The sequence below is a fragment of the Ictidomys tridecemlineatus genome, chromosome 10 (assembly GCF_052094955.1).
Source record: "Ictidomys tridecemlineatus isolate mIctTri1 chromosome 10, mIctTri1.hap1, whole genome shotgun sequence".
Lineage (NCBI taxonomy): Eukaryota > Metazoa > Chordata > Mammalia > Rodentia > Sciuridae > Ictidomys > Ictidomys tridecemlineatus.
The window spans coordinates 93,527,443-93,550,970 of record NC_135486.1 but is presented as its reverse complement, the minus strand read 5'-3'; the positions used below and the strand labels follow the sequence as shown (position 1 = coordinate 93,550,970).

The 23,528-nt window shown below is 42.8% G+C and overlaps 1 protein-coding gene across 8 annotated transcripts in view; it reads left to right on the top strand.

The window, feature by feature from the left end:
• Window positions 1-20,158, top strand: part of Svil (supervillin) — a 226,297-nt gene extending 206,139 nt beyond the window's left edge. For all 8 annotated transcript variants that reach the window (XM_078023452.1, XM_078023450.1, XM_078023451.1 and 5 more), the window contains 9 exons: window positions 5,493-5,644; window positions 8,116-8,221; window positions 8,874-9,081; window positions 10,275-10,408; window positions 13,773-13,928; window positions 15,509-15,652; window positions 16,671-16,795; window positions 18,890-19,045; window positions 19,141-20,158. In XM_078023452.1, the coding sequence (XP_077879578.1) occupies window positions 5,493-5,644; window positions 8,116-8,221; window positions 8,874-9,081; window positions 10,275-10,408; window positions 13,773-13,928; window positions 15,509-15,652; window positions 16,671-16,795; window positions 18,890-19,045; window positions 19,141-19,227 (1,268 nt within the window). In that variant the 3' untranslated portion in view covers window positions 19,228-20,158. The remainder of the gene's footprint in view (window positions 1-5,492; window positions 5,645-8,115; window positions 8,222-8,873; window positions 9,082-10,274; window positions 10,409-13,772; window positions 13,929-15,508; window positions 15,653-16,670; window positions 16,796-18,889; window positions 19,046-19,140) is intronic.
• The last annotated feature ends 3,370 nt before the right edge of the window (window positions 20,159-23,528 follow it).

The following is a 23,528-nucleotide window of genomic DNA, read 5'->3' as shown; positions in this document are numbered from 1 at the left end:
TGCGTGTACCTGGGTGTCCTCAGCTCCTTCAGTTCGCACGGGCATCCACTGAGAGGCTTTAAGGACTCCCTGTCCCCATCCCCAGTGTTTTCTAGGAAAGTCATCACTTGCTTCCTTTACCATGTGGCTGTATGATGCTTAAATACATTAAATAGATCACATCTGGGTGACGTAAACCAGAACCAAATAGTGATGTGACATTGCTAGTAAATACACACATACAAGATTTATTTTTTAAAGTGGGGGGAGCACTGAGATTGTAGCTGGCATGAGGCTTTGGGTTCCCATCCCCAGCACCACCAAAAAAATGACAAGTTTCTTTTCCTCTGAGGCTTGGAGCCCTAAGAGTGCCATAGGAGTCTGCTATAAAGGCAGTCAGAGATCCTCATGGTTCCTGTCAAAGAAACACTCTGTAGCAAAACACTCAGTTGGATGCTTTGCTCAGAGGGCATGGCTGGGGTGGGAGTGGGAGGTCCCGTGTCCTGTGTCTGGGGTGTATGAGGAGAGCTGAGAGCTGACTGCTTGGCCATTGATCTTCTGGCAGAGGGTAAAGACCAGCAAACCAAGACCTGGGCATCCCACAGTGGGCATCACTGGCAGGTGGCAGTGACCAGTAGGCAGGGCAGAGCAGGCTGTGGGCCTAGAGCTCCCCCCATGCCCTAGGCATGATGCTGGAGGCCTACCCTGACCTCACAGTGATTTCTCAGATGAGGAACAGGACAGCACCACCAGTAGAACAGAGCTGGACACTGAAGTCCAGGCTGGATTCTTTTCAAAGCCAAGTGGGGTGTGCCCCCACTCACCCTGCAGGAGGGAGTCAAAGTTTGAGCCTTGGTCAGATGTGAGGAGACAGGAATTTGGCCATAAGGAAGAACCAAGGGACCTAGTCACCTGACCCCTGAGAAGGCCAGGGTTGACCTAGCAGCAGAGCTGACTCAACACCCAATTGTGTTTTATGTTTAGTCCTTGACATTCAAACACAGAACTAAACATCAAACACTACTTGACAGTCCTTTTCTTAGACTTCTGGGGCTTTCTAAACAGCCCTGTCCAGGCAGCTCTGGCCTTCCTTCCAGGCAGTAGTGGGGTGTTGAGCAAGAACCCCGATGGGAGAGGTGCTCCTCGTCTAAATCATTCCTTAGAGCTGTCTGAACGGCTCCTCTTTCCTAACAAGGCTGCTTCATTGGAGGAGAGTCTACAGGCACCAGAATCATATGGCCTGAGAATCAGAAGCTCCAGCCCTTGCTTCCCAGCTGTGCATGACAGGGAAAATGATGGAACCTGTCTGAGCCTTGATTTTCTCACCTGGGAAACAGGAAATACAGAACTTAACTCACAGAACATTATAGTCAGATATCTGTGATGTTTAGCAGAGTGCCTGACACATGTTTATACTGTAGGTATGGAGAACACGCATCACTTAGTTCCACTGAAACACAAAATAACGTGCAGCTACCCAAAAAATAGTAGTTCCCAAGGAGTCACTAAAGTGGACCTAAGCTCCCCAATGTAATGTGGAGGTGGCAGACTGAAATACTAATCTGTGCTGCTGGTGGCAATGAAGACAATAGCAGGGACTTTAGTGTGTGCTAGAGGGATGAAGTCTGCTAACCTGTGGAACTGTGGGACTGGGGCCTTTAAAAAATAAACTTTAAAGGCACCTATAGTTACCAAAATGCAGGAAGGAAACTGCAAGTTTGATTATATGCAACAAAGGGAAAACACAATCTGATGTTTAGAACCTTAGCTGTTAGTTATGAGCAAGAAGTACTAGAAAGAGAATGAATGCAAAAGCTATACTGAAGTGAATTAATTAAAAAGAAAATCAACCTAAGCTTTCCAAGACTTTCATAGATGAATTTCTTGGAGGCCCTTAGGAAATAATGATTTGACCCAGGCCATCTCTTTCTGTATTTCTTCTAAGTAAACATAATGTATGTCATAGCCAGCTCCCCAGCATCTTTATTAGCACAGCTGCAACTTTGAAAACCTCCAGCTACAGAGAATTAAGTTAGAGCAAGGAGCATCCAGACTCCTGAGCAACCCTCTGGGAGCAAAGAAGCACAGTCTGATGGTGTTGATAGTGGTTCTGTAGCCATCACAGAGGCACTGGCCCCTGAGTGACTGCTATTCCAAGACGCCCATCATTCATACCCCACCAGGGCTGCACTTGCAAACTAGGCTGAACTTGGGTTTGGGTGTTCTTCCAGCATAGGACGAGCAGAAAACAGCAGCTGTAAAGGCATCACAGTCATCCCCTTGATGGATATTGGCCAGTCTGCATGGCCCCAGTGACCACCTGCAGAGTAGGCTATAGGGAACCAGTTCATGTCCCTGCAGGATCCGGAGACTCTGCTCAAGGAGCCCAGAAACACAGGGTCAGGCTGCTCCAGAGAGTGATATAGATGAGTTTCTGGCCGTAATTGGTCAATAAATGGGATTCTGGTGCAAGACTACTTAACCATGAGCAGTTAGTTCTTCACGCCTCAGTTTTCTGCAATTCCCAAACGCAATTACTAGCAACAAAATTGTTCTTGAAAGTGCTTTGATGATGTAATAATAGCAACTCTTTTTGGGAGAGGGGGGTACAGGGATTAAATCCAGGAGTGCCTAACCACTGAGCCACAACCTCACCCCTTTTATTGTTTATTTTGAGACAGGGTTTCACTAAGTTGCTTAAGGCCTTGCTAAATTGCTGAGGCTGTCTTTGAATTTGTGATCCTCCTGCCTCCGCCTTCTTAGCTACTGGGATAACATGAACATGCCAAGCTTTAACACTAAATGAGGCATCTGATCAAGCTGTTAAGATTATAGTCCAGAGGCTTAAAGTTTAGAAACTTAACCTTTACATTACTAACATGTAAAATATATTAAAAATTTATTTGTATAGAACTAAATTTGGATATATTGAGGAAAATTTGTGCAATGTCTGTTTTATGAAATATCTTTAAGGAAACTCAGTTCTATTTTAGGCACATGCAACCTGTGTCTGTTTTAGAATACGAGGTTATTTCAGTGTGAATGTATATTTACACAATGAGTGCTAACAGAGTCCAAGGCATATATAAACTGTTGTGGTCTATTTAAGCATCTCTCCCCAGCTGATACAATGACTTTTCATTACTTTGAAGAATGGGATTACTAATGAAAGGCAAAGTTTTGTTGCTATCTAAATGAGCAGAAATTCCAACTGCATGGCTTCCAGATTAATTGTGGGTATTTATAAGCTATTCATTGATGGTTCCTATTTCACATTGCCCACTTAAAACCACACAGACTTGACCAGTTGAGATCCACAGGCGATGGTGCCAAAGGCTGTGTTTAGTCAAAATACTTTAAGAAATTATTACAATAATATATGAAAACTGCAATAGAGGACTTTGCTACACAAAGAGCCAAAAAAATCAAATAAATTTAGTCCTTGACCTCTTAAAAACTCAAATGAACTTTCTTTTACCTTCAAAATCAAAAAGCAATTATGAATATGTTGATGGGAATGGAACTGAGAAAAATTGAGGTAAATATAGAACCAGAGAATCCCATTGTTATTGCTAATTTTTTTCTTTTCTTTTTTTTTTTTTTTTTTGGTACTAGGAATTGAACTCAGGGGCACTCAACAAATGAGCTCTATATACAGCCCTATTTTGTATTTTATTTAGAGACAAGGTCTCACTGAGTTGCTCAGTACCACGCTGTTGCTGAGGCTGGCTTTGAACTCCTGCCTCAGCCTCCTAAGCTGCTGGGATTACAGGATGCTCCACTGCACCCAGCTATTATTGCTAATTTTTAATGTGTGTATTACCAGGAATTGTGGTCTTCTATTGTTAGACAGTTGTCTATTACTGTAACAAAATATCTGAGATAATCAACGATAAAGAAGAAAGGGTTTTTTATTCACAGTTTTGGAAGTTCTAGTTCACGATTCATTGGCCCTATTGCTTTGGGGCCTGTGACAAGGCAGCACATCATGGCGGAGAGAGCATGGTAGACCAAAGCTGCTCATCTCCTGGCTGGGACATGGAAAGAGAGAAACAGAGAAGGAGAGAAGGGGAGAGAGGAAGGAAGGTGTAGGGTCCCACTGTCCCCTTTAAAATCATGCTACCAGTAACTGGAAGATCTCTCTCTAGGCCCTACTTCTTAAAGTCTCCACCACCTCCTAACAGCACTAGGCTGGGGACCAAGCCTGTGTGCCTTTGGGGAATATTCCAGATTGATAGCAACCCCCAATTACTGGGAGCCACCCAGGCATGTGCATCAATAACTAGGTCTCCTGACTTTACCTAGGAAATTTTGCATCCAAGCTAGGTGTGGTAGTGCATGCCTGTAATCCCAGTGGCACGGGAGGCTGAGAAAGGAGGATGGGGAGTTCAAAGCCAACCTCAGAAAAAGTGAGGCATTAAGCAACTCAGTGAGACCCCCATTTCTAAATAAAATACAAAATAGGGATAGGGATGTGGCTCGGTAGTTGAGTGCCCTGAGCTTATGCATCTTCCCCCAATAGACAATCCTACAGTCTCCCACCCTGCTGGCTGTCGCATCCCCCTATTTTTCCGAATCTCTCTATTTTTCTCATACTATTTCTCACTGTCTAAAGTTGTTTTGTTCATTCATTTGCTTATTAAAGTGAAACAGGGAAACGTTTAGCTCATCATTATAGCCTTAGTATCTCAAAGAGTTCCTAGGACCCAGTAGGTGATAAATAAATAGAATCTGGAGTGAGATCTCTTCCTAACAGTAGAGATTTGTGGGCTTGAAGTGCTATTTTAAAATGACATTCACCCAGCTGACTCTGACTGCTCTGAGGGCAGGGAGCTACATCTGTCTCCTCTGCTGCAGACTCTCACTGAGTGCCTACGAGATGCCAGAGAGACAAGACAAGTCGGTGAGCCTGCATCCTGGCCAAGCCTTGGTGACAGACAGGAAATCCTTTATTATTTTGTGAGAGTAATAGATCAGCAAAGCATCTCTTCCATTTCTGACAGAGTCATCTTTAAAAAAAAATTTTTTTAAACTAGAGTAGTTTTAACAGTCTAATTTTTTTCCTCTGCCTTGATAGCTGGTCCAGCTGTTGTTTTCCATATCGCTTCTCCACTAGCTAATTCTTGCCAAAGAATGGCGGAATTTGGAAAATACATGTGTGTCTGTGTGAGCCATTGGTCCCGCTCTGCCAGTCACTACTTCTCTGTGCCACACACTTGGAGGGATCTGTCACCTCCCTCTAGGATGACACATGTTTCCCTTTGGGTATCAAGGGGACCCTTTGGAGCATCATTCTCATACTTGGAGGCTCTGGTTGACGAGCTGGGCGGAAGGTGGCCTCCCTCTCGTGCAGTATGATTGACATGACTCCAGTTGTAGTGATTTCTCCTCAGTCCGGTGCCCTCAGGCTTTCTTTACCTTACCTCCTTGCAGACCCTGGAGAATTAAGCCAGGTGTTCTCCCTTTGTGACTCAGCGGCTTACCTTGCCCTCTGCCATTCTGTGTGTTCGCAGTGGGAAGTCGACAAAAGGGAGAGCATTCAGCAAGAGTGACTGGCAAAGAGAAATGTGTGTATTTCTTCTGGCAAGGCCGGCATTCAACTGTGAGTGAGAAGGGAACCTCAGCTCTGATGACCGTGGAGCTGGACGAGGAAAGGGGGGCCCAGGTAAGTCCCAAGGAGCTGCTACGCAGGGACTCCAGATGATACTTGGTCCAGTCCCTGAGGACCTGATTCTAATGAACAAAGACAGCATCATCCAGGGCACTTCTAATCCAGGTCCTGTTCTGTAGATTTTAGACTCTGCCTCACATTTCATATTCCCACTCATTGTAATATGAGCAGAAGGAAAGTAAACACTGTCTGCGAATGGGAGATCCACAGAGCAAGTGTGAATGGCCAGTGAGTGTTTCTGAAAGGTTTCCACCGGTGTTACAAAAAGAATGGTGGCCATTATCCTCTTCTAAAATAGGAAAAGATTTCCCAAAGAACCGCCATCCTGCAGAGCAGTGTTGGCTCAAGAGCCTTAAAAATTCAACTATTCCATTTTCACACCATCCACCTGAAAGAAATGTCAGAGACTTCTTTAGAGCATGGGGTATTCCCATGGGGAAAATCCCCCAAGTGATTTTTCTAGAACACATCAGAGCACATCTCTACCACATAAACTATAGTCCCAGTGAACTCCCAGTGGTTTCCAGTACCTTTGTGGGTGTCCCCACCCGTCTCCCCCGACTCCTCTTCCTCCCACTCCCCCCACCCAGGCCTGCTTGCTGATCCAGGAGCCCTCTTCCTGCTCACCTCAGGCCCTGGGTGCTCTTTCCCCGCCCTGGACCATGTTCCCATGTACAGATGTGCATAATTGTATACCTCCTGTGATGCATGTATTGGCTCACATCACCCTTATTTTGTCCAAATCTCCCTGTTTGGTGTGTTTTCAGTACACTAAAACTACATAGTCATTCTTTATGTATTTATTAAAGAGACTGTCTGACCTGGTCTTCTAGCCCCAGAACCTGCATAATGCCTATTGGGTACTACAGCCCAAATCCAAGATTTTATGAATTTCTTATCAATGTTTAGATGATCTATGCCACACAGCTCATCCTTGAATACCAGTAATTAAGAGTAGACTCTGGGGACTTCAGAAAACTTGACTCCTTATGTAAATATTTTTTCCATCTTGAGTGTGTGATTAACACACTTATGTGAAGAGAGCAGAGAAATTTTCTCCAGAAATACAGCCACATTCATTCAGCTTTCCACAGCCTTGGGAACCAATCATATTCCCTAAAATAAAAATTATAATGAGTATTTTCTACTATGGATCACATGTTAGAAATAATGATTCGCAATGGTTGTATTTTAATTTATTCCTAATAGTTGATAATTTCATCTGCTTTTTTTTTAAATAAAGGCCAAGCATGACTATATCTTAATCATGCCTTCAAAAGCATTCTTAAAGTTTTCAGTCTTAATCTTTTTAGTTGGAGCATCTCATTTTTTGTCAGTCCAACAAGTGGAAATTCATTTTAGACAGATGAAATGCTGCCCCAAATCAGCACCTGATTGCACAAAACAGGCCCTGAGGTTGACAACTCATGAGGTGAATTGTTCCTACCTTTCTGGACCCCCCAAATGCCAGCTCAACAAAATAGTTCCTTTTTAAGAGAAAACGTCTTGCCAAAGTGAGAGTGAGTTGATTCTACTTGAACCTTATTTATGGGTGCAGCTAACACCTGATGAGACAGTGCATGAACAGGCACAGGAGGCTGTGGGAGAGGTACATTGCTTTGTGAGACGCTGCTGGGATGCTGTGGGAGTCAGCTTTCCCTACTATAACAAACAACTGAGATAATCAACTTAAGAAGAGAAAAGGATTATTTTGGTTTATGGTTTCAAGCGTTTCAGTTCATAATCAGGTAGCCCTGTTGGTTTTTAGCTGTGGTGAGGTAACACATCATGGCACAGGCATTTGGTAAAGCAAAACCTCTTCCCTCACCTCACGGCCAGGAAGTGAAAGAGAGGGAGAGAAGGGTCTGGGTTCCCACTCTCCCCTCCAAGGGCACACCCCCCACTGCCTAAAGACCTCCCACTCCAGCCCCCCCCCCCCCCCCCCCGAAGGTTCCACCACCTCCCAACAGCACCAGCCTGAGGATCAAGTCCTCCACACATGGCCCTTTGGAGAATAGTTAAGATCCAAAGTGTAGCAGATGTATTTGCAAAGAATACATTTTTCTCCCCAGAATTACTAAGTCATGATTAGTCATTGTTATTGCTGAGAAATGTACTTTCTTTAAAATGTGTTTAATTGTGTTATATAATGTTGTATCCATACCACTGATAAAAGCATCAAAATTCATGTTTCAAAAGAATATTCAGTGTTAGAAAACTAGGGATGAAAATGAGGTTATAAGGCAACATGAAATATCACTCCTACTTTGTTTAGGAGAAAATACAAAACTGAAAAACACTTGAAAGGAATTTTAATAGTGCTCATCTTCAGATGACAGAAGTATCACTGACTTTTGTGTGTATGTCTTTATGTTTTTCAGATTTTCCACCATAGGCAGGTACTGTGTTTGTGACTTTGAAAGTCCCACCATTGTTATCTGTTTTATTTGTGTTTCAATTTGAAGGTCCAGGTTCTGCAGGGAAAGGAGCCCCCCTGTTTTCTACAGTGTTTCCAGGGGGGGATGGTGGTGCACTCAGGGAGACGGGAAGAGGAAGAAGAAAATGCACAAAGTAAGTCACTTTTACTACTGGAATTTAATTTTTTTTTCCTTCTCCCAGAAGGTATTTTTATAGGCAAGGGGATCTAAATAAAGTTAGTCTGTCTTCATATAGCTGTGGCTTTACCATTAAAGTCTCCTAATTTTTGCCTGATAAATCAGCTTTATGGGGAGTTCATAAACCCCCCTATCACCCCATGGAAGTTCTTCTGGGATCCACCTTTGTCCGCAGGAGGCTGGAGTTTATTTCACCTTGAACTGAGTTCTCATGGTGGCTCTTGTCTGCTGTGGATTTAGGAGAATTTTAAAAATTAGTAGATCTTCTATTAAAAATTAGAATCTTTTTGTTAGGAGAGAGAGAGAGAGAAAGGGAAAGAGAATGTTAGTTTTACAGCCTTATGGCTTATTTTTACATTTTGGAAAAGGTTTTTCTGCATTATGGACTTTTAGCAACCTGCTTCTAATTCCAAAAGTATTTGTTTTCTGGGAAGACCACATGCTGTCATTGCTCAGCATGACTTCAGGCTGCAGGGGCCTCAGTCTCACCAGTCCCTTAAGTCCCTGCAATGTAGTAGCTGCCTTTGATTGCACAGCTGGGAACAGAAAGGGCAGTTTTCCCTGTCCCAAGCTCAGTCATAACTCTGTGCTGCTGACGCCCCCTACAGGTGAGTGGAGACTGTACTGTGTGCGTGGAGAAGTTCCCATGGAAGGGAATTTGCTGGAAGTGGCCTGTCACTGTAGCAGCCTGAGGTCCAGGACTTCCATGGTTGTTCTCAACGTAAATAAGGCCCTCATCTACCTGTGGCACGGGTGCAAAGCGCAAGCCCACACGAAGGAGGTTGGAAGGACTGCAGCAAATAAAATCAAAGAACAGTGAGTGTTGTGTGTGTGTGGAGCTCTCCACAAAAGGGGCTTCCTGGGGGACACAGGCAGGCTAAGCTGCAGAGGGTTCCCAAGACATCCCATAGATGCCCAGTGTCCTTAGAGCAACTTCAGCAAGGGATGGTTATGAACATCATTAAGGACCTCAGACATCCCAAGTAGGTAGATAAAATATACATGACAACCAAGACTTCAATCTGATGGCTGCCCCCACTTTCTGAGTATTTACCTTCCTCAATACAAGGTAACATTGAGCCAGGAGGAGTCACAGCTACCTACTTGGGAGGCTGAGGCAGGAGGATCACTAGAGTTGGTAGTTCAAGGCCAGCCTGGGCAACATAACCAGACCCTGTCTCCAAAAAAAGAAGGGAGGGAGGGAGAGAGGGAGGAATATAACCTTGAGAAGAGCAAGGAAAATGACCTAGCAAGCTGGTGAATTATAAGCCTGGAATCCTTTGATATTTAAAAAGCAAGTAGAGAGGAAGATTCTTAGGCCATCAGAGTACAGTTTGGTTTAGCTCATACTCTGGGCACCAAAACAGCGGCTGCTATAAAACTTAGTATTGCATGGAGAGGGCAGAGAGGAGAAAGGAGGGTGTGGCCTTCCATCAGGCAGAGAGAGAGAAGCAGAATCTCAGAACATCACTCTTGGCTGTGGAGCACGGAGGGATGGTAAATGATACTCAGTGAGGTATCCAGGGACATTTGTGCCTCATCAAGTTTTCCACTTGGACTACTAAGGAAAAAACAAAAACAAAGTAGTGAAGAACTCATATATTTATTCATTCAACAATATTTATTGAGCATCTGCATGATACCAAGCACAGATTTAGGGACTGGTGACTTGGCAGTCAGTGCACCTGTCTTTCTCCTGTTGAAGTTTATGTTCTAGCAGAAGAGGACAAGAAATAGTGGGGAAAAAAAAAGTTGTGTTATTTATAAAAATGTATATTATTTTCATCGCATATTATATATAATTATACATTCCTCCCCAGGAACCGGCTGACCCTTCCTTTTCTAACACAAACATACTCATAAACCACAGAATGTTTTTTCATTCATTAGTAAAAATTGCTTTTAATTCGAAAGTAAAAGATAGTGAGCTGATCTGTAGATTTAGTCTTGAATAATTTTGTGCTGTTAACACTTTCTGGACTTATAATATTGACGTTTCTTCTGAGCAGATGTCCCCTGGAGGCAGGATTGCACAGTAGCAGCAATGTGACAATACATGAATGTGACGAAGGATCTGAGCCACTGGGATTCTGGGACGCTTTAGGAAGGAGAGATAGGAAAGCCTACGACTGCATGCTTCAAGGTAAAGCATCGCCACAAACTTCCATCACTTGTTAAGATTCACTCACTTATTTATTCAATAAACATGTGTGAAAAATGGGCTGTATTTAACACAATGAACCGGCTTAAGGGATGTCCTCCCCCGCCCCCGACCTGGGGCCTACAAAATGGAAATTGTTATGTTTCATGAAAGAGGTACATGTGAAGGAGACTGAACATGGAAAAGAAAAAGAATTTCTTCTATCAAGAAAAATCACACACAGCTCCCTGGAAAAGAGATGGGATTTGCACAGTGCCTTAGAGTTTGGTGAAGAAGAAAAGAAAATTCCAGGAAAGCATATGAGCAAGAACATGATGTAAACCAGTAGAACAAGATGATGCTTGGTTTGGCTGGCAGCCAGGATGCAGGGAAGAGGTGGGAGTTCCGTGAAGGATTACGTCTGAACCAGATCAGGAAGGATCCTGAACTTGAACAAGGGACCAGAAATCCTGAGCCACCCACAGGGCTCTGCCATTCACAGAAGTCACAGGAGGAAGGGAAGGTTTGGAGGGCAGTGTCAATCATATTTAATAGACACTTAATGAATAATGCATACTTAGTAGATGTTTAATAAATAAGCGGTCATGTGAAAATTGCCAACCACCTGAGAACTTGTGAAAGAGTCATAGAGGATATGACCAAGGAAGCAGTTATGGGACCTTGTGCTTCATGCAGTAGCTCTTGACTTGAGGCACTGGTAGATCCCTGTGAGAAAGTAAGGGACACAGTCCTTAGAAAAGGGCATCGTAAGACAATGTGGACTGTGTTGGTCAAGGTTTTTATATTAAAGCCCTTCAGCTAAAACCCATCATTTAAAGGACAAAGATGGAACACAGGAGAAGTGAGGTCAGAAGAATGTCACAGACATCAAGAGAACATGTCATCAAAGAGGGGACAGTCACCACTGCTGATAGCACAGAGTTCAGGGATCAGGAAATTTCTTTCCAACATTTCCTTGTTAGATTGATGATAAATTGCTCATCAGAGGTTTTTTTTTTTACCAACCAATGCCACATCAGCCCAACAGAGAGCAGTGGCTGGAGTGCCCCCCACTCTGATCAGCTCCATGCTCTTCCTGCAGGAAGATCTGTACAGTGTCCCACAATCAGGTGAGGCCTGTGCAGGCACAGCGCATGCTGAGTCCCTTCCAGAGGTAGGAGAAGCCAGTGTGAAGTTGGAAACATTGAATAATAAAAGGAAGGAAAAACCGTATGAATTGAGCATCCCTTATCCCAAATGCTTGGGTCTAGAAGTGTTTTGGAGTTTGGATTTTTTTTCAGATTTTGAAATATTTGCCCATACATGTCATGGAAGTGGGACCCGAGTTGAAATGCAAAATTCATTTTTGTTTCGCATGTCCTTCGAACACACAGCCTGAAGGTAATTTCATAGGATATTTTGGGGGCGCTTGTGTTTTTACCACAGCTCATCACATGAAATCAGGTGTGAATTTTCTGCATGTAGCATCATGTCAGCACTCAAAAAGTTTTAGATTTTGGAGCATTTCAGATTAGGGATGTTCAACATGTAATAGGAGGGATATCAGAATCAAAAGGATGATTTTTAGGCACTCGATGACCTAATTTGTTACCTGTCCTTGGTACCATTTCAGGATGGAGTAAAAGAATCCACCCGAGGGGTTGAAATGTAGACATGGATGTTGAAATGGATGATTAAAGGAGGAAAGTTCATGAGTGGCAGGAATTAAGGGGACAAGGGAAATTCACCTTAGGAAGAAGATGACATCTTTGTTGCTTATAGAACATCTTCTTTGTGTCCAACTTTATGATGAATGTTATGAATTGAGCCTGTGAAAATGCCCATTGTTAGTGAGAGGTGACAAATGTTGATGACCTATAAAGGACCACCTGGGGAGAAAGCCTGTGAGGAGGTGCACAAAAGAACAGACACAGACAGAGGATATAAGGAGGTGGAGCAGAGAGGAGTGAAGTGAAGAAGCAAAGAAAGAGAAGTGTAGAATGAAGTACCCACTCCTCCCTCCTGCCAAGTTTATTAACTTAAAAAAGGTTACATATTACCCATCACACCTGACTACACTCTAACCCATATTTCTTTAACCCTGAGTGCTAGCTAACAGAGATAAGGTCCAGCTTAATACAAACACAGAGCCTCTCACATCCAAGGACGTTACTATGGAAACCAGGTAGTGCATCTGCATAATTATCTTAACAGCCTCAGGGAGGTACTGCTGGGCATTCCCATCGTGGGAATCAGGAATCAGGGTGCCAGTTATTGGGATGGGGAGATGCTTCCCTGTCTGATTCCATGGTCAGAATAACTGTAATGACCCATGGGTGGAGTGGGGAAGTAGCACCTTTGAGGACACTCATTCTCCTAGCGTGGGCTACCCTACCATACCCCGTATTACTTCTTGCTGCTATAGAATCAAGGCTTCCTTAGTCAGTTTTCCATTGCTGTGACAAAATACCTGACAGACAATGGTTTATTCCCATTGCCTTTCCCAGTTTGCAAGAGCAACTTCAACTTACAGGAGCTCACTTAGTTCTGAGTAACTGGTAATCTTTTCCAGAAAACTCCCTTGAATTGCCAGAATCTGCTTTGCAACAAAGTGCCCTTTACCAATGCACATTTTTAGCCATTTGTATTTCTACTTTGGCAACTGTTTATTTATGCCTCTTGTACTTTTTATTGTGCTATTTATTTTTTCCTTTTTTTTAAATTTTTTATTGGGTACTGAGAATTGAACCCAGGAGCTCTTTACCACTGAACTATATACCCAGTCCTTTATATTTTTTTTAAATTTGAGACAGGGTCTCACTAAGTTGCTGAGGGTCTTGCTAGATTTCTGAGGCTGCCCTTGAACTTGGGATCCTCCTGCCTCAATCACCCAAGTAGCTAGAATTACAGACACCTACCACACTGTGCCTGGCTTAACTTTTCTTTATTTATGTACCTTCATATATTAAAGATACTAACTAGTTGCTCTATTATAAATATTTTCCATTTTTCTAGGTGCTATTTCATTATTAAAATTTTTATACAATAATTTTTTAATTTTTATATAATTCATGTATAAATATTTTCCCCTGGGATTACTTCTTCTATTTTTGCAGTTAAACAGATTTTTCCTGGAGTGGGGAGTGTAGCTCCATGATTGAGTACTTGCCTAGCATGTGCAAAGCCCTGGCTTTGATCTCTAGCACACAAAAAAGAAAAGAAAGGCCTTCTCTGTCTCCAAGCTCAGATGAATCCTACCTATGTTTCCACTAATTCCTTGAATTATGTCATGTTTTGCTTTAATTCTTGAACCTATCTGGAGTTTACTAGGTGTACACACGGTGCTTTGTTCTTTTTTCTTTCAAAGATCCTGGCAGCTTTAACTTCGCTCCCCGCCTGTTCATCCTCAGCAGCTCCTCTGGAGATTTCTCAGCCACGGAGTTTGTGTACCCCGCCAGTGCCCCCACTCTGATCAGCTCCATGCCCTTCCTGCAGGAAGATCTGTACAGCGCCCCGCAACCAGGTGAGGCCTGTGCAGGCACAGCTCATGCTGAGTACCTTCCAGAAGGCCTTTGTATTTTACATTAGCATTTATCAGGCAGTTTCTGTTTGCCAAGTACACTGCCAGAATGTTTGCCTTTCTTGTCTAATTTAGTCCTCACACCTACCCTGAAAGGAAGGAGAATGAGATCAACCACATATTATAGCATAAAGAACTAAAGCTCAGTTACTTCATTACCCAAAGGCACCAGTTAATAAGTTGAGTGCAGATATCATTTTTGGGTCTCTACTATTGTCCTAACCTTCCTCTCAGATTTATTGCTTCATGGTCCCCGAGTGGACTGCCCTCACTCCAGCCATCATGTTTGCATTCAAAACAGAAAGAGAAGGGAAGGACAGTGTTAGCCATGTCTCTCTCCTGTTTAACAGATAAAGCCAAAACTTTTCCCAGATCTCTCATCAGATTTCTGCTCACATTCCATTGGCCAGAGCTTGTCATGTGGCTACCCCAGCTGCAAGGCCACCCTGGGAAAGCAAGCATTTGCTGAGTTTGCCAGAAAACAGTGTCTGCTACAGCAAGACTCACAGCAAAGCTCAGACTAACCCAGGTCTTCTGATCCCAAGGTCAGGGCTGTTTCCACCAGCCCACCATTTCAGGGCTCTCAATCTTGTTGAGACCATCACAGGAGCCTGAGCTTTATAAACCCTCCCCCCACCCCGTGTCAATCAAGCCTGAAGCCAGCAATCCCTGAGGTCATGATTTGTCCCATCTTGTGTTACAAGAGCCTGAAGCCGCAGCCAGGCACCTGACCTTAACACTGGTCATCCCAGTCACCATGGAAAGTTTGGCCAGCACATATGTCATGCTGTGAGAGACATTACCAAGTTTCTAAAAGGAGCTGCACCCTGCCCTCTTATCCTGGGACCCAGGATGAGTTATCAGCCTTTACTGGGCTATTATTTTAAAGCAGGTTGTGTCCCCAGAATTCCAAAACACATATCAGGAATGAACTCAGGATGAAATGAGCTAGGAAGTTAGAGATCCCTTTTGCCGTGTAGAATATTATTCAGGCCAAAACTTGTGGAAGAGATAATGAGGAGGAAGAGGCAGAACAATTATGATCTTTAAAGCCCATACCTCTCTAAGAAGACCATAGACTTAAATTATTGCTTAACAGTCAGACAAGAGCATGAACGCCAGAGGGCAAGGAAGACGTGCTCTCCAGCTTTTATTCTACTCTTTGGAGACACAGGGAGGCTGACAGACCCTTGAGGGTTTAGCTGGACCCTACCTATATCCAGAAGGGCCTTGGGCAGGCCTGGGGTTGCGCTGGGGTGAGGGATGAGGACTCAGAGGAGAAGGAAAGAAATACACCCCATGGTTGTCGCCTCTATTCTCTGCCTAAATGGTTTTCCCAGGTTAACTACCAAAGGGCTGAGGTTTGCTAGGGCCTTCCATGTGTGCCTTTGCCTCTGAGCTTCAGGGAGATGTCACCCCCTGACAGGGAAGGACTGCGGGAGGTACACTTTACATTTGGGGCAGAGGAGAGGAAGTGACATGCAGCAGCTCCTGATTATGTGGTTCTGTTCTCACACTCCCAGCACTTTTCCTTGTTGACAATCACCATGAGGTGTACCTCTGGCAAGGCTGGTGGCCCATCGAGAACAAGATCACCGGGTCTGCCCGCATCCGCTGGGCCTCTGACCGGAAGAGCGCAATGGAGACAGTCCTCCAATACTCCAGAGGTGAGAACTGTCGGCAGGGATGGGATGGGGATCCTCCAGAGGCCCAGGTCTATCTTACCTTTCTGCACTTGCGTGCCAGCCTTGATAAAGCCAGGCAGATGGCAGCAAAACCAATTTTTCCCCTTTCACTTTTTGAGGCTGATGAATTTCATGATCAGTACCTTCTTGGCTGACAGCATAAATGAGAATTCATTTTTATCTTTCCTATTATGAGATCCTCCAACTTGTATCATCATCCAGCCTAAAGGTGTATTGTGGAACACTCCAGAATAACTAATTCCTATTGCCCTGGAGATTAATAATGCCCTGAGACAAGCTGACCTCTTCCATGCCCATTATCTGCAGGCAGCCATTAAAGAGAAATCTCCCCCACACTGGCCGAAAAGTCTATGTCAACCTTTTTTTGTCATTGGTTATTATTTTTAGTATCATATCCAAAAAGAAAGACTTATAGTTCATCCTCCTGAAATATGTGGTCTTTCAGATGACATAAAGATGCCAATAATTAATTTCTTATCTGAATGTTTATGGTTTTTATCAATTAGCTTGATATCACTAAGTATATGCAGTTGATTCTCTTCTTGAAAAGCTCTTTCATAATAAATAGCTTTTTAAACTTTGCACCAAATGTCAAAGCTACAGTGGATGTATAAAATGCTGTTGTTAGCAGCCTAATACTATTACAACTTTGCCCTGTGTTAGGAAGTCAGAGGAAACCCTCCACAGGTGAATAAGGAGGAAGCAAATGTCCCATCAGGAAGAGACTTCAGCCCTTCCAGGGACTCAGAAGCATTTTTGTTGGGTTCAGGAGGGAGAATCAGGTTGATTCCATGTTCCTGCCATAGCCATCGTCATGAAATTAACACCTTATACAAACTTCATCTACGTGTTGTTATGAACTCCTCATAACCCACATTTTGAGCATAAGAGTTCTGAGCCAAAGAAAGAGATTTCAAAGGAAAACAGAGGAAGACAAGGCCCTGGGGTCTGCCAACATTGACATTTTGTGTAACTACAGGAAAGAATCTCAAGAAACCACCCCCCAAGTCTTACCTTATTCATGCTGGTCTGGAACCCCTGACGTTCACCAACATGTTTCCCAGCTGGGAGCACAGGGAGGACATTGCTGAGATCACAGAAATGGTGAGCATACTCCCTGTCCCTGCCTTGTAGTAGTGGATGTCACCTGGGCAAGAAACATCCAATTGCACTTTGAGAGTGGGAACACATTCCGTCTTTTGCAACATGCTCACCTATCTACGTAGAATTTGCTTAGGAAATGGAGAAGCCTAATGGGAAATCAATTGAACTCTTTTGGTTATTTTCCACACAAGTACTCAGATTTCAAATACTTACAGGCAAAGATGAATTTAATTAGTTTGAAGACTATCTATAAATAAAAGCTGCTAGCTCTTCATTCTGTTAGCTTAGCAACCTATTGCTTCTCAAGGTCCATGTGATGTGGGCCAAGTCAGAACATTTCAGATGTTAGCCTTGTGTAGGAGAGACACAGAATAAAATGGTGATGAATGCGTATGTTCACATAACTCAGGGGATGGATGTGTTGTGACTTTCATGAGAAGGTATTGCTCAGTATCTTATAAATTATTGTCCTTTATGTGACTGCCTGGTATACATGAGATATCCATCGCACCTTTTATCTACAGAAAGATATTCTTATCCAGAGTGTTTTATTTTCCAACCACAGAGATGAGAAGCTTAGCAAAGCTAAGTAGAATTTAATTTATGAGATAAATTCGCTAGCTGTACCAATTCCAAGGGTTTCTTTGGTTTGATGGCAGAGTTTCGTTCCATTTTGATTTCGTTGCTAGGTAGGAGAAAACGGCTTTTCTGGGAGAAAGAACCTGATTGTATTTTATAGGAAATGTTGAGTAGTTTTAAACAAACAAAAAGACTCTGCAGCAGCATAGCAATAGAGAGAGCCTATGTAGTACTGCAAATGTTGCTGCTTCGTCCAACTTCTCTTTTTGGTTTTGGTACTAGGGATGGAACCTAGGACCTTGCACATTGCCAAACAAGCACTCTACCATTTAGCTACATCCCTGTACCCTTTAGCCTGTCTTTCTTTAACCAAATGGATTTGATCTACACAAGGAAAGGGCTGATTGAAGCTCGATCTCTGACAAAGAACAAGATGGTCCTGTTATAAATAATAAATATAAACAATAATACATAAATAGTAAATATGGGCTCGCCAAACCCAAAAGCTGTAAGGATTACCAGCACCTCAGCTGCCTCCTACTGTCCAAGCTGAAGAATGTGAATTGTCATCAGAGTTCTGTACTCACTACCTTGGGGGTCAGAGATGGGCCATGTAATGAGGCCTGTGGGATCTCAGCCAGTGAAGGACTAGGCTTCCCACACCAGCAGACTGGACCGGAAATTAAGATTCAGAGCGCTCACCCTGTGCTAGGCACTGCTCCAAGTACTTTACATTTACTTTTCTCATTTAATTATCAGGACAGTCCATTAGGATTCATCTTATTTTTATCCCTGTTTTGCGAGTGTAGAAGCAGAAAGCATAAAGTCACTTGCCCCACGTCTCAGAGCCAGTGAAAGACACAGGCGGGCTCATTTCTAAGACCCCTCTTGACCACTGGTCTCAATTTGGCAAGAGATCACAGTCATTCATTTCCCCCATCCACCTGCCCAAAGGGATCCAATTTTAATGGAAGAAGAGAATTTATCCAGAAAACTGTTCCGATTAAATGCACATGCTTGTTTAAGAACAAAAGAAAATCCATCCATTTCAGAATGTTCTAGGTACATTTGTTGTGTGTATGTGTGTGTGTGTGTATGTGTGTGTGTGTGTGTGTGTGTGTGTGTGAATCCATAGCCCTGTGAGTGTTAATTTTATTTTATTATTTGGATGTTTAGACTTCAGATTCAATAATCTTATTCCACAATTCACTCTTGGGAGAGTCCCTAAACATTTATTTTTTCTTGGGGGTGCTGGCGATCAAACCTAGGACCTTGCATATGCCAGGCAAGCACTCTATCACTGAGTCGCACCCCAACCTTCTCAACACATTTTTTGGAAGCAGCCCTGACACAGGATTTATTTGAAACTTCATGTAGGGCAAAAAATCATCTAGAAGTCAGGAGAACCTTGGGGCCATGGGCTATTCCCCTCTTCCCTGACAGTGGTTGCAAGCACTTGATAAAACGTGTTCAAATGTGGGACACACTGAGTTCTCTCTGCTCCCTCTTCTTCAGGACATGGAAGTTTCGAATCAGATTATCCTTGTGGAAGAGGTGTTGGCGAAGCTCTGTAAAACCATTTATCCACTGGCTGATCTCCTCGCCAGGCCACTCCCGGAAGGAGTGGATCCTCTAAAGCTTGAGATTTATCTCACGGACGAAGACTTTGAGGTAAGTATTACTTCAGGTGGGATGGGAAGGAAACAGCACCCCTGGTCCGAGCAGCCTTTCACTTAGTCACTGGGTTTTTCTTGTGCTCCCACTAGTTTGCACTGGACATGACAAGAGACGAATACAACGCGCTGCCCACGTGGAAGCAGGTGAACCTCAAGAAAGCAAAAGGCCTGTTCTGAGTGGGAGAGGAACTGTGGTGGTCACTTTCAATACCACTGGACCCGAAAAAAAATGAATATTTTTTTGGACTTGTTTTTTTTTTTTTTTAAAGAATGGTATTTTTAAAACAGAGTTTTTCAGAACCTGACCTTATTAACTATTCTGCGCATCCCAGAGTTGTGCATTTTGTAAATGTTTAAGAGAACTCTTTGGAAACTACCTTTCCACAGTTCAGGGGTGATGTCAATAAAAGCATCGTTCATATGCAGAGATTCCCCAGCAGCGGCTACAGCACTGCCCTCTTGGTCCAGCAAAAGCATTGCCTTTTTTTTTGGTTCGTTTGTTGTTGTTGTTGTTGTTTTTTTTTGAAGCAGTTCTCTTTATAAAAGTGTTATTTTGATAGTTTGTGGATTCTAAAATATATATATATTTATATAAACACCATATAAATCAATATGTATTTAACAAAGCAATATGTATTCATTCACTTTTTTGTTGTTGTTTTTTGGTGTCAAAATATTATTAAAAGGTAGATGGAGTTGCTTCTGTTGAATTAGGTCTGCCACCAATCTGTATGCTCACGTGCGATCAGAAGCCTTCCTTTAGCGTTAGGTCTGACTTGTTCTGAGTACTGCTTCCGGTGCTAAAATGAACAAAGCATTTGTACTTAAGAGCATGGACTTTGGCGAGTCTGTGTGAAACCAACCTTTCTACCTTAATATCTCCCCCAAAATGTATAGTGCCTTGTTTTTATGTACAGTTTATATACAGAAATGTTTGCCCTGCATTTTTTTTTTTTTTGATGATGATGATGGTTTGGAACATTATTTACAGTTTTACTCTCAAATAGTAGAAATAAAAACATCTCAGTTTCTAATAACTGTTGTAAACATTACACATGTCATTTTGTGACAGGACTCCCAAATAAAGACTTCAGGATAATCACAACAATTAACTGATTTTGATTCACATTGAATTCCAAGCCTGTTCTTTTATGGGGCTGGGGGACAGATTTTGTTTTTTATAATTGTCAACCTCGTACCACTATTTTGCCATTAAATATTAGCTGTTGTAACTTTGAATTTAGTTTAGGGCAGTATTGTACACAAGGTCATAAGGCTACATAGATATTTGACCCAGAAAATCAATTCTGAGTACTATGGTGAAGACATAGTTTTACAGACCATCATCAGAAGCTTTTAACTCTATAACTACATACATTTCAGTTTCAGGACCTCGGTCGGTGCCTTTCAAAAAAAAAAAAGAAAAGTGGATGTTTAAGGTACATGGAAACTCCTTTGCAAGTTCCTGTGTTCTTAAAATACCAAATCCAGGACTGGGGATGTAGCTCAGTGGTAGAGCACTTTGCTAGCATGCTCAAGGCCCTGGGTTTCATCACCAGCACCACATACGACAACAAAGAGAGAGAGAAGGAGAAAGAAAGAAGAAAAGGCAGAGAGAGAGGGAGAGGGAGAGAGAGAGAAAAAAATATCCGTGGTTTTGAACAGATCCTACCATGAATCATTACAGTCCTTTCCCTATCCTTTTTAGTCTAAGGTTAACATATTTTATAATCACACATTTGCCTTAAACTTTATAACTATGTATCCCATCCTAGGACTGTATTGGGGTCAGAGGCCTATGAAACACTCCTGGTCCCACCACATTATGATTGTGTGAGATTGGGCAAGCACTGAAATTACCCATGGTGGCTTCCTTAAGAAAAGGCGACAATAACTAGCTCTCCTGCCTGCATCGCAGGATTCTTGGCAAGCTCTTAAGAAATTGTCAAGTGCTAGATACCTGCTGTTATTAATATTATTGTGATGATAGCTGAAAGAAGAAAGCATGAGCATTGAGGACCTTGTGCACCTAGAAATTATAGATTAAATAAAACCAAGTGGCCTCCGTAGGAGAACCTGGGGAGTATCACAAAGAGGGAGACTGAGCTGCCAGCATCTGTAGCCGACTAGGAATTCACCTACATTCTTAGACGCACAGAAAGTATATTAGGGTTCTCCAGAGAGACAGACAATTGGAAGTAAATGATAGATGATGGGTGAATGGATGATAATAGGTGATAAATACATGATAGATATAGATGATAGATAAATAGATGATGATGATGATGAAAATTGATAAATAGAAATGACAAATGGATGCTAGGGAGTTTAGGCTGTCTGTTGGCTGGAGACCCTGGCTGTCCAAGAATAAAGGCTTCAGAACCAGAGATAGCCCAGGGAGCTGCTGGTACAAGTCCTAGTGCCCAAGGACTGGAGAACCTAGAGTTTTGATCTCCACCACAATGAAAGAAGAGTCTATTCTTGTTCCAGGAGAGAGAAAGACAATTCACTTTTCTCTGGGGGTTTTCAGAGGGCAGGGAGCAGCAGGTGGGATGGTACCTGCTCCTACTTAGGATAGATCTTCCCCTTTTGGTCCATTCAGATGTATACACCAGTCTCCTCTGAAGATTGTAACCTTCACAGCTACACCAAAATAATGCTTTGCTAGTTCCCTAGTATTCCTTCATCCTGTCAGGTTGACACCTTAACTGAACCTCACAGCGGTAACAAGTTGCTATAGGAACCTCCCGAGGAGAGTCTCCTGTAATTTAAGACAGGCCTCATCATCAAGATCCATTACAGCCAGATCACCCCGAAAGTGCTTGAAATCATGTGTCTCCGCTTGTATTAAACACTGCCCCCCAGTGAAGAGCCGTCAGTGTGCCTCGGGCCTCTTTGTAAACAAGTCACCCCATCCTCTGTCACTAGCTCACTTTTTACCTCTTTTCCTCTGATTGTCTCCTGCCTCTCTTCCCTGCTTCCCAACCCAGACTCTTCCTTACCTGGGTTTTCAGATGCACTGGGAGTCTCAGCTGCTGCCTTTCTCCTTTGCATCCCTGAACAGGACCCACCCTAAAAATTTAAACTGCTAAATCCTAATGAGACTTGGCCCTTTAAGTTTTCCAGGGGACTTCCCCCTTGGCCAAAGGCCCCCACAAAAGCCACTGCCCTAGGAAGATTTGATTGAACCCAGCAGGATCAGAGACGTGGATTCTCCTTAGTTTGCTACTTCAGGATTGAGGGGGCTGTGTTTGAGATCCACATCACAGCTGCAGGGGGATAGATGGAATGTCCATTTGCTCTGAAGCTTTGCACAAACAGGAGCAGTTTCCAGAAGAGTGGAATGACCTGTTTGTTCCCCTTGGGCTTTCCCCGGCTCAGAGGGAGGGACAACCTACTCAGGAGTCCCCTTCTTTCTTATTTTAGATTTTTTGCCCCACTCTTAAGAATTTCCATTTGAGTAAAGAAAATGTATTCCAGAAACAATTTGAGAATCAATTTATGTCTCCAGTTTTGTTGATTTTCTAATTATAACTGGTGTGCTCTTTGTCTACACGGAGCCTGGTACAGATACATTCATGGCAGCAACATTCATAAAAGTCCAAATCTATAAGCAGATCACCTGACCATCCACTGAGAAATGAATAAACAAAATGTGTTGCTTATATGCAATTGACTACTGTCTAACAAAGGAAGGGACAGATATTAGTGTATACCCATGAAGAACTCATGGTCTATGCTATAATGGAGAAAGAAGCCAAGTCCAAAAGGTCATATGCTGTGTGATTCTGTGTACATGAAACTTCTGAAAAAAGGCAATTCTACTTAGAAAGTATACCCAGAGTGGCCAGGATAGCAAAGGTGCACAAAGAATTTGTAGGGGAATGATGAAAATGTTCTAAAACTGGATTGTACTGATGGTGGCACAACTCTACAAAGATACAAAAAGTTACGGAACTGTTCACTTAGATGAGCACAATTTATGCGGTATACCTCAAGAGAGGTATATACAGTTCTTAAAAATAGTAACTCTTGATCTATGTGTAAACTGTCAACATTACATGGATGTATAACTTAGCAATTGAAAATCATGGATAATCCCACTTCACAAACACACATAAATTTTGAGAATTTTCTTTACATCTGTTAATATAGATGTGTACATCCATATAATTTTAAAATAAAAATTATATTGGTTCTTCTTGGACAGTAGCCTTGGATGTTTTTGTGTTCATATTTGGTTCTGAGGTCACATGGGACACAGAGTGAAGACCTAAATCGGTAATTGTGCAGGACCCCAACCTCACCAACAATCCCTCATCCTCTCTGTCCATTCTTCATTTCCTGCTGGCCGTGAGCAACATCAATCAAGGGCCCAGAGACAGAAGGTAGGGATTAGCTTTCAGAGGCCTTTCTTGATCTCAGAGCCAGAGGAAGGACCCAAAGTGTAGTAATACGAATGCAAACATTTGAAAACT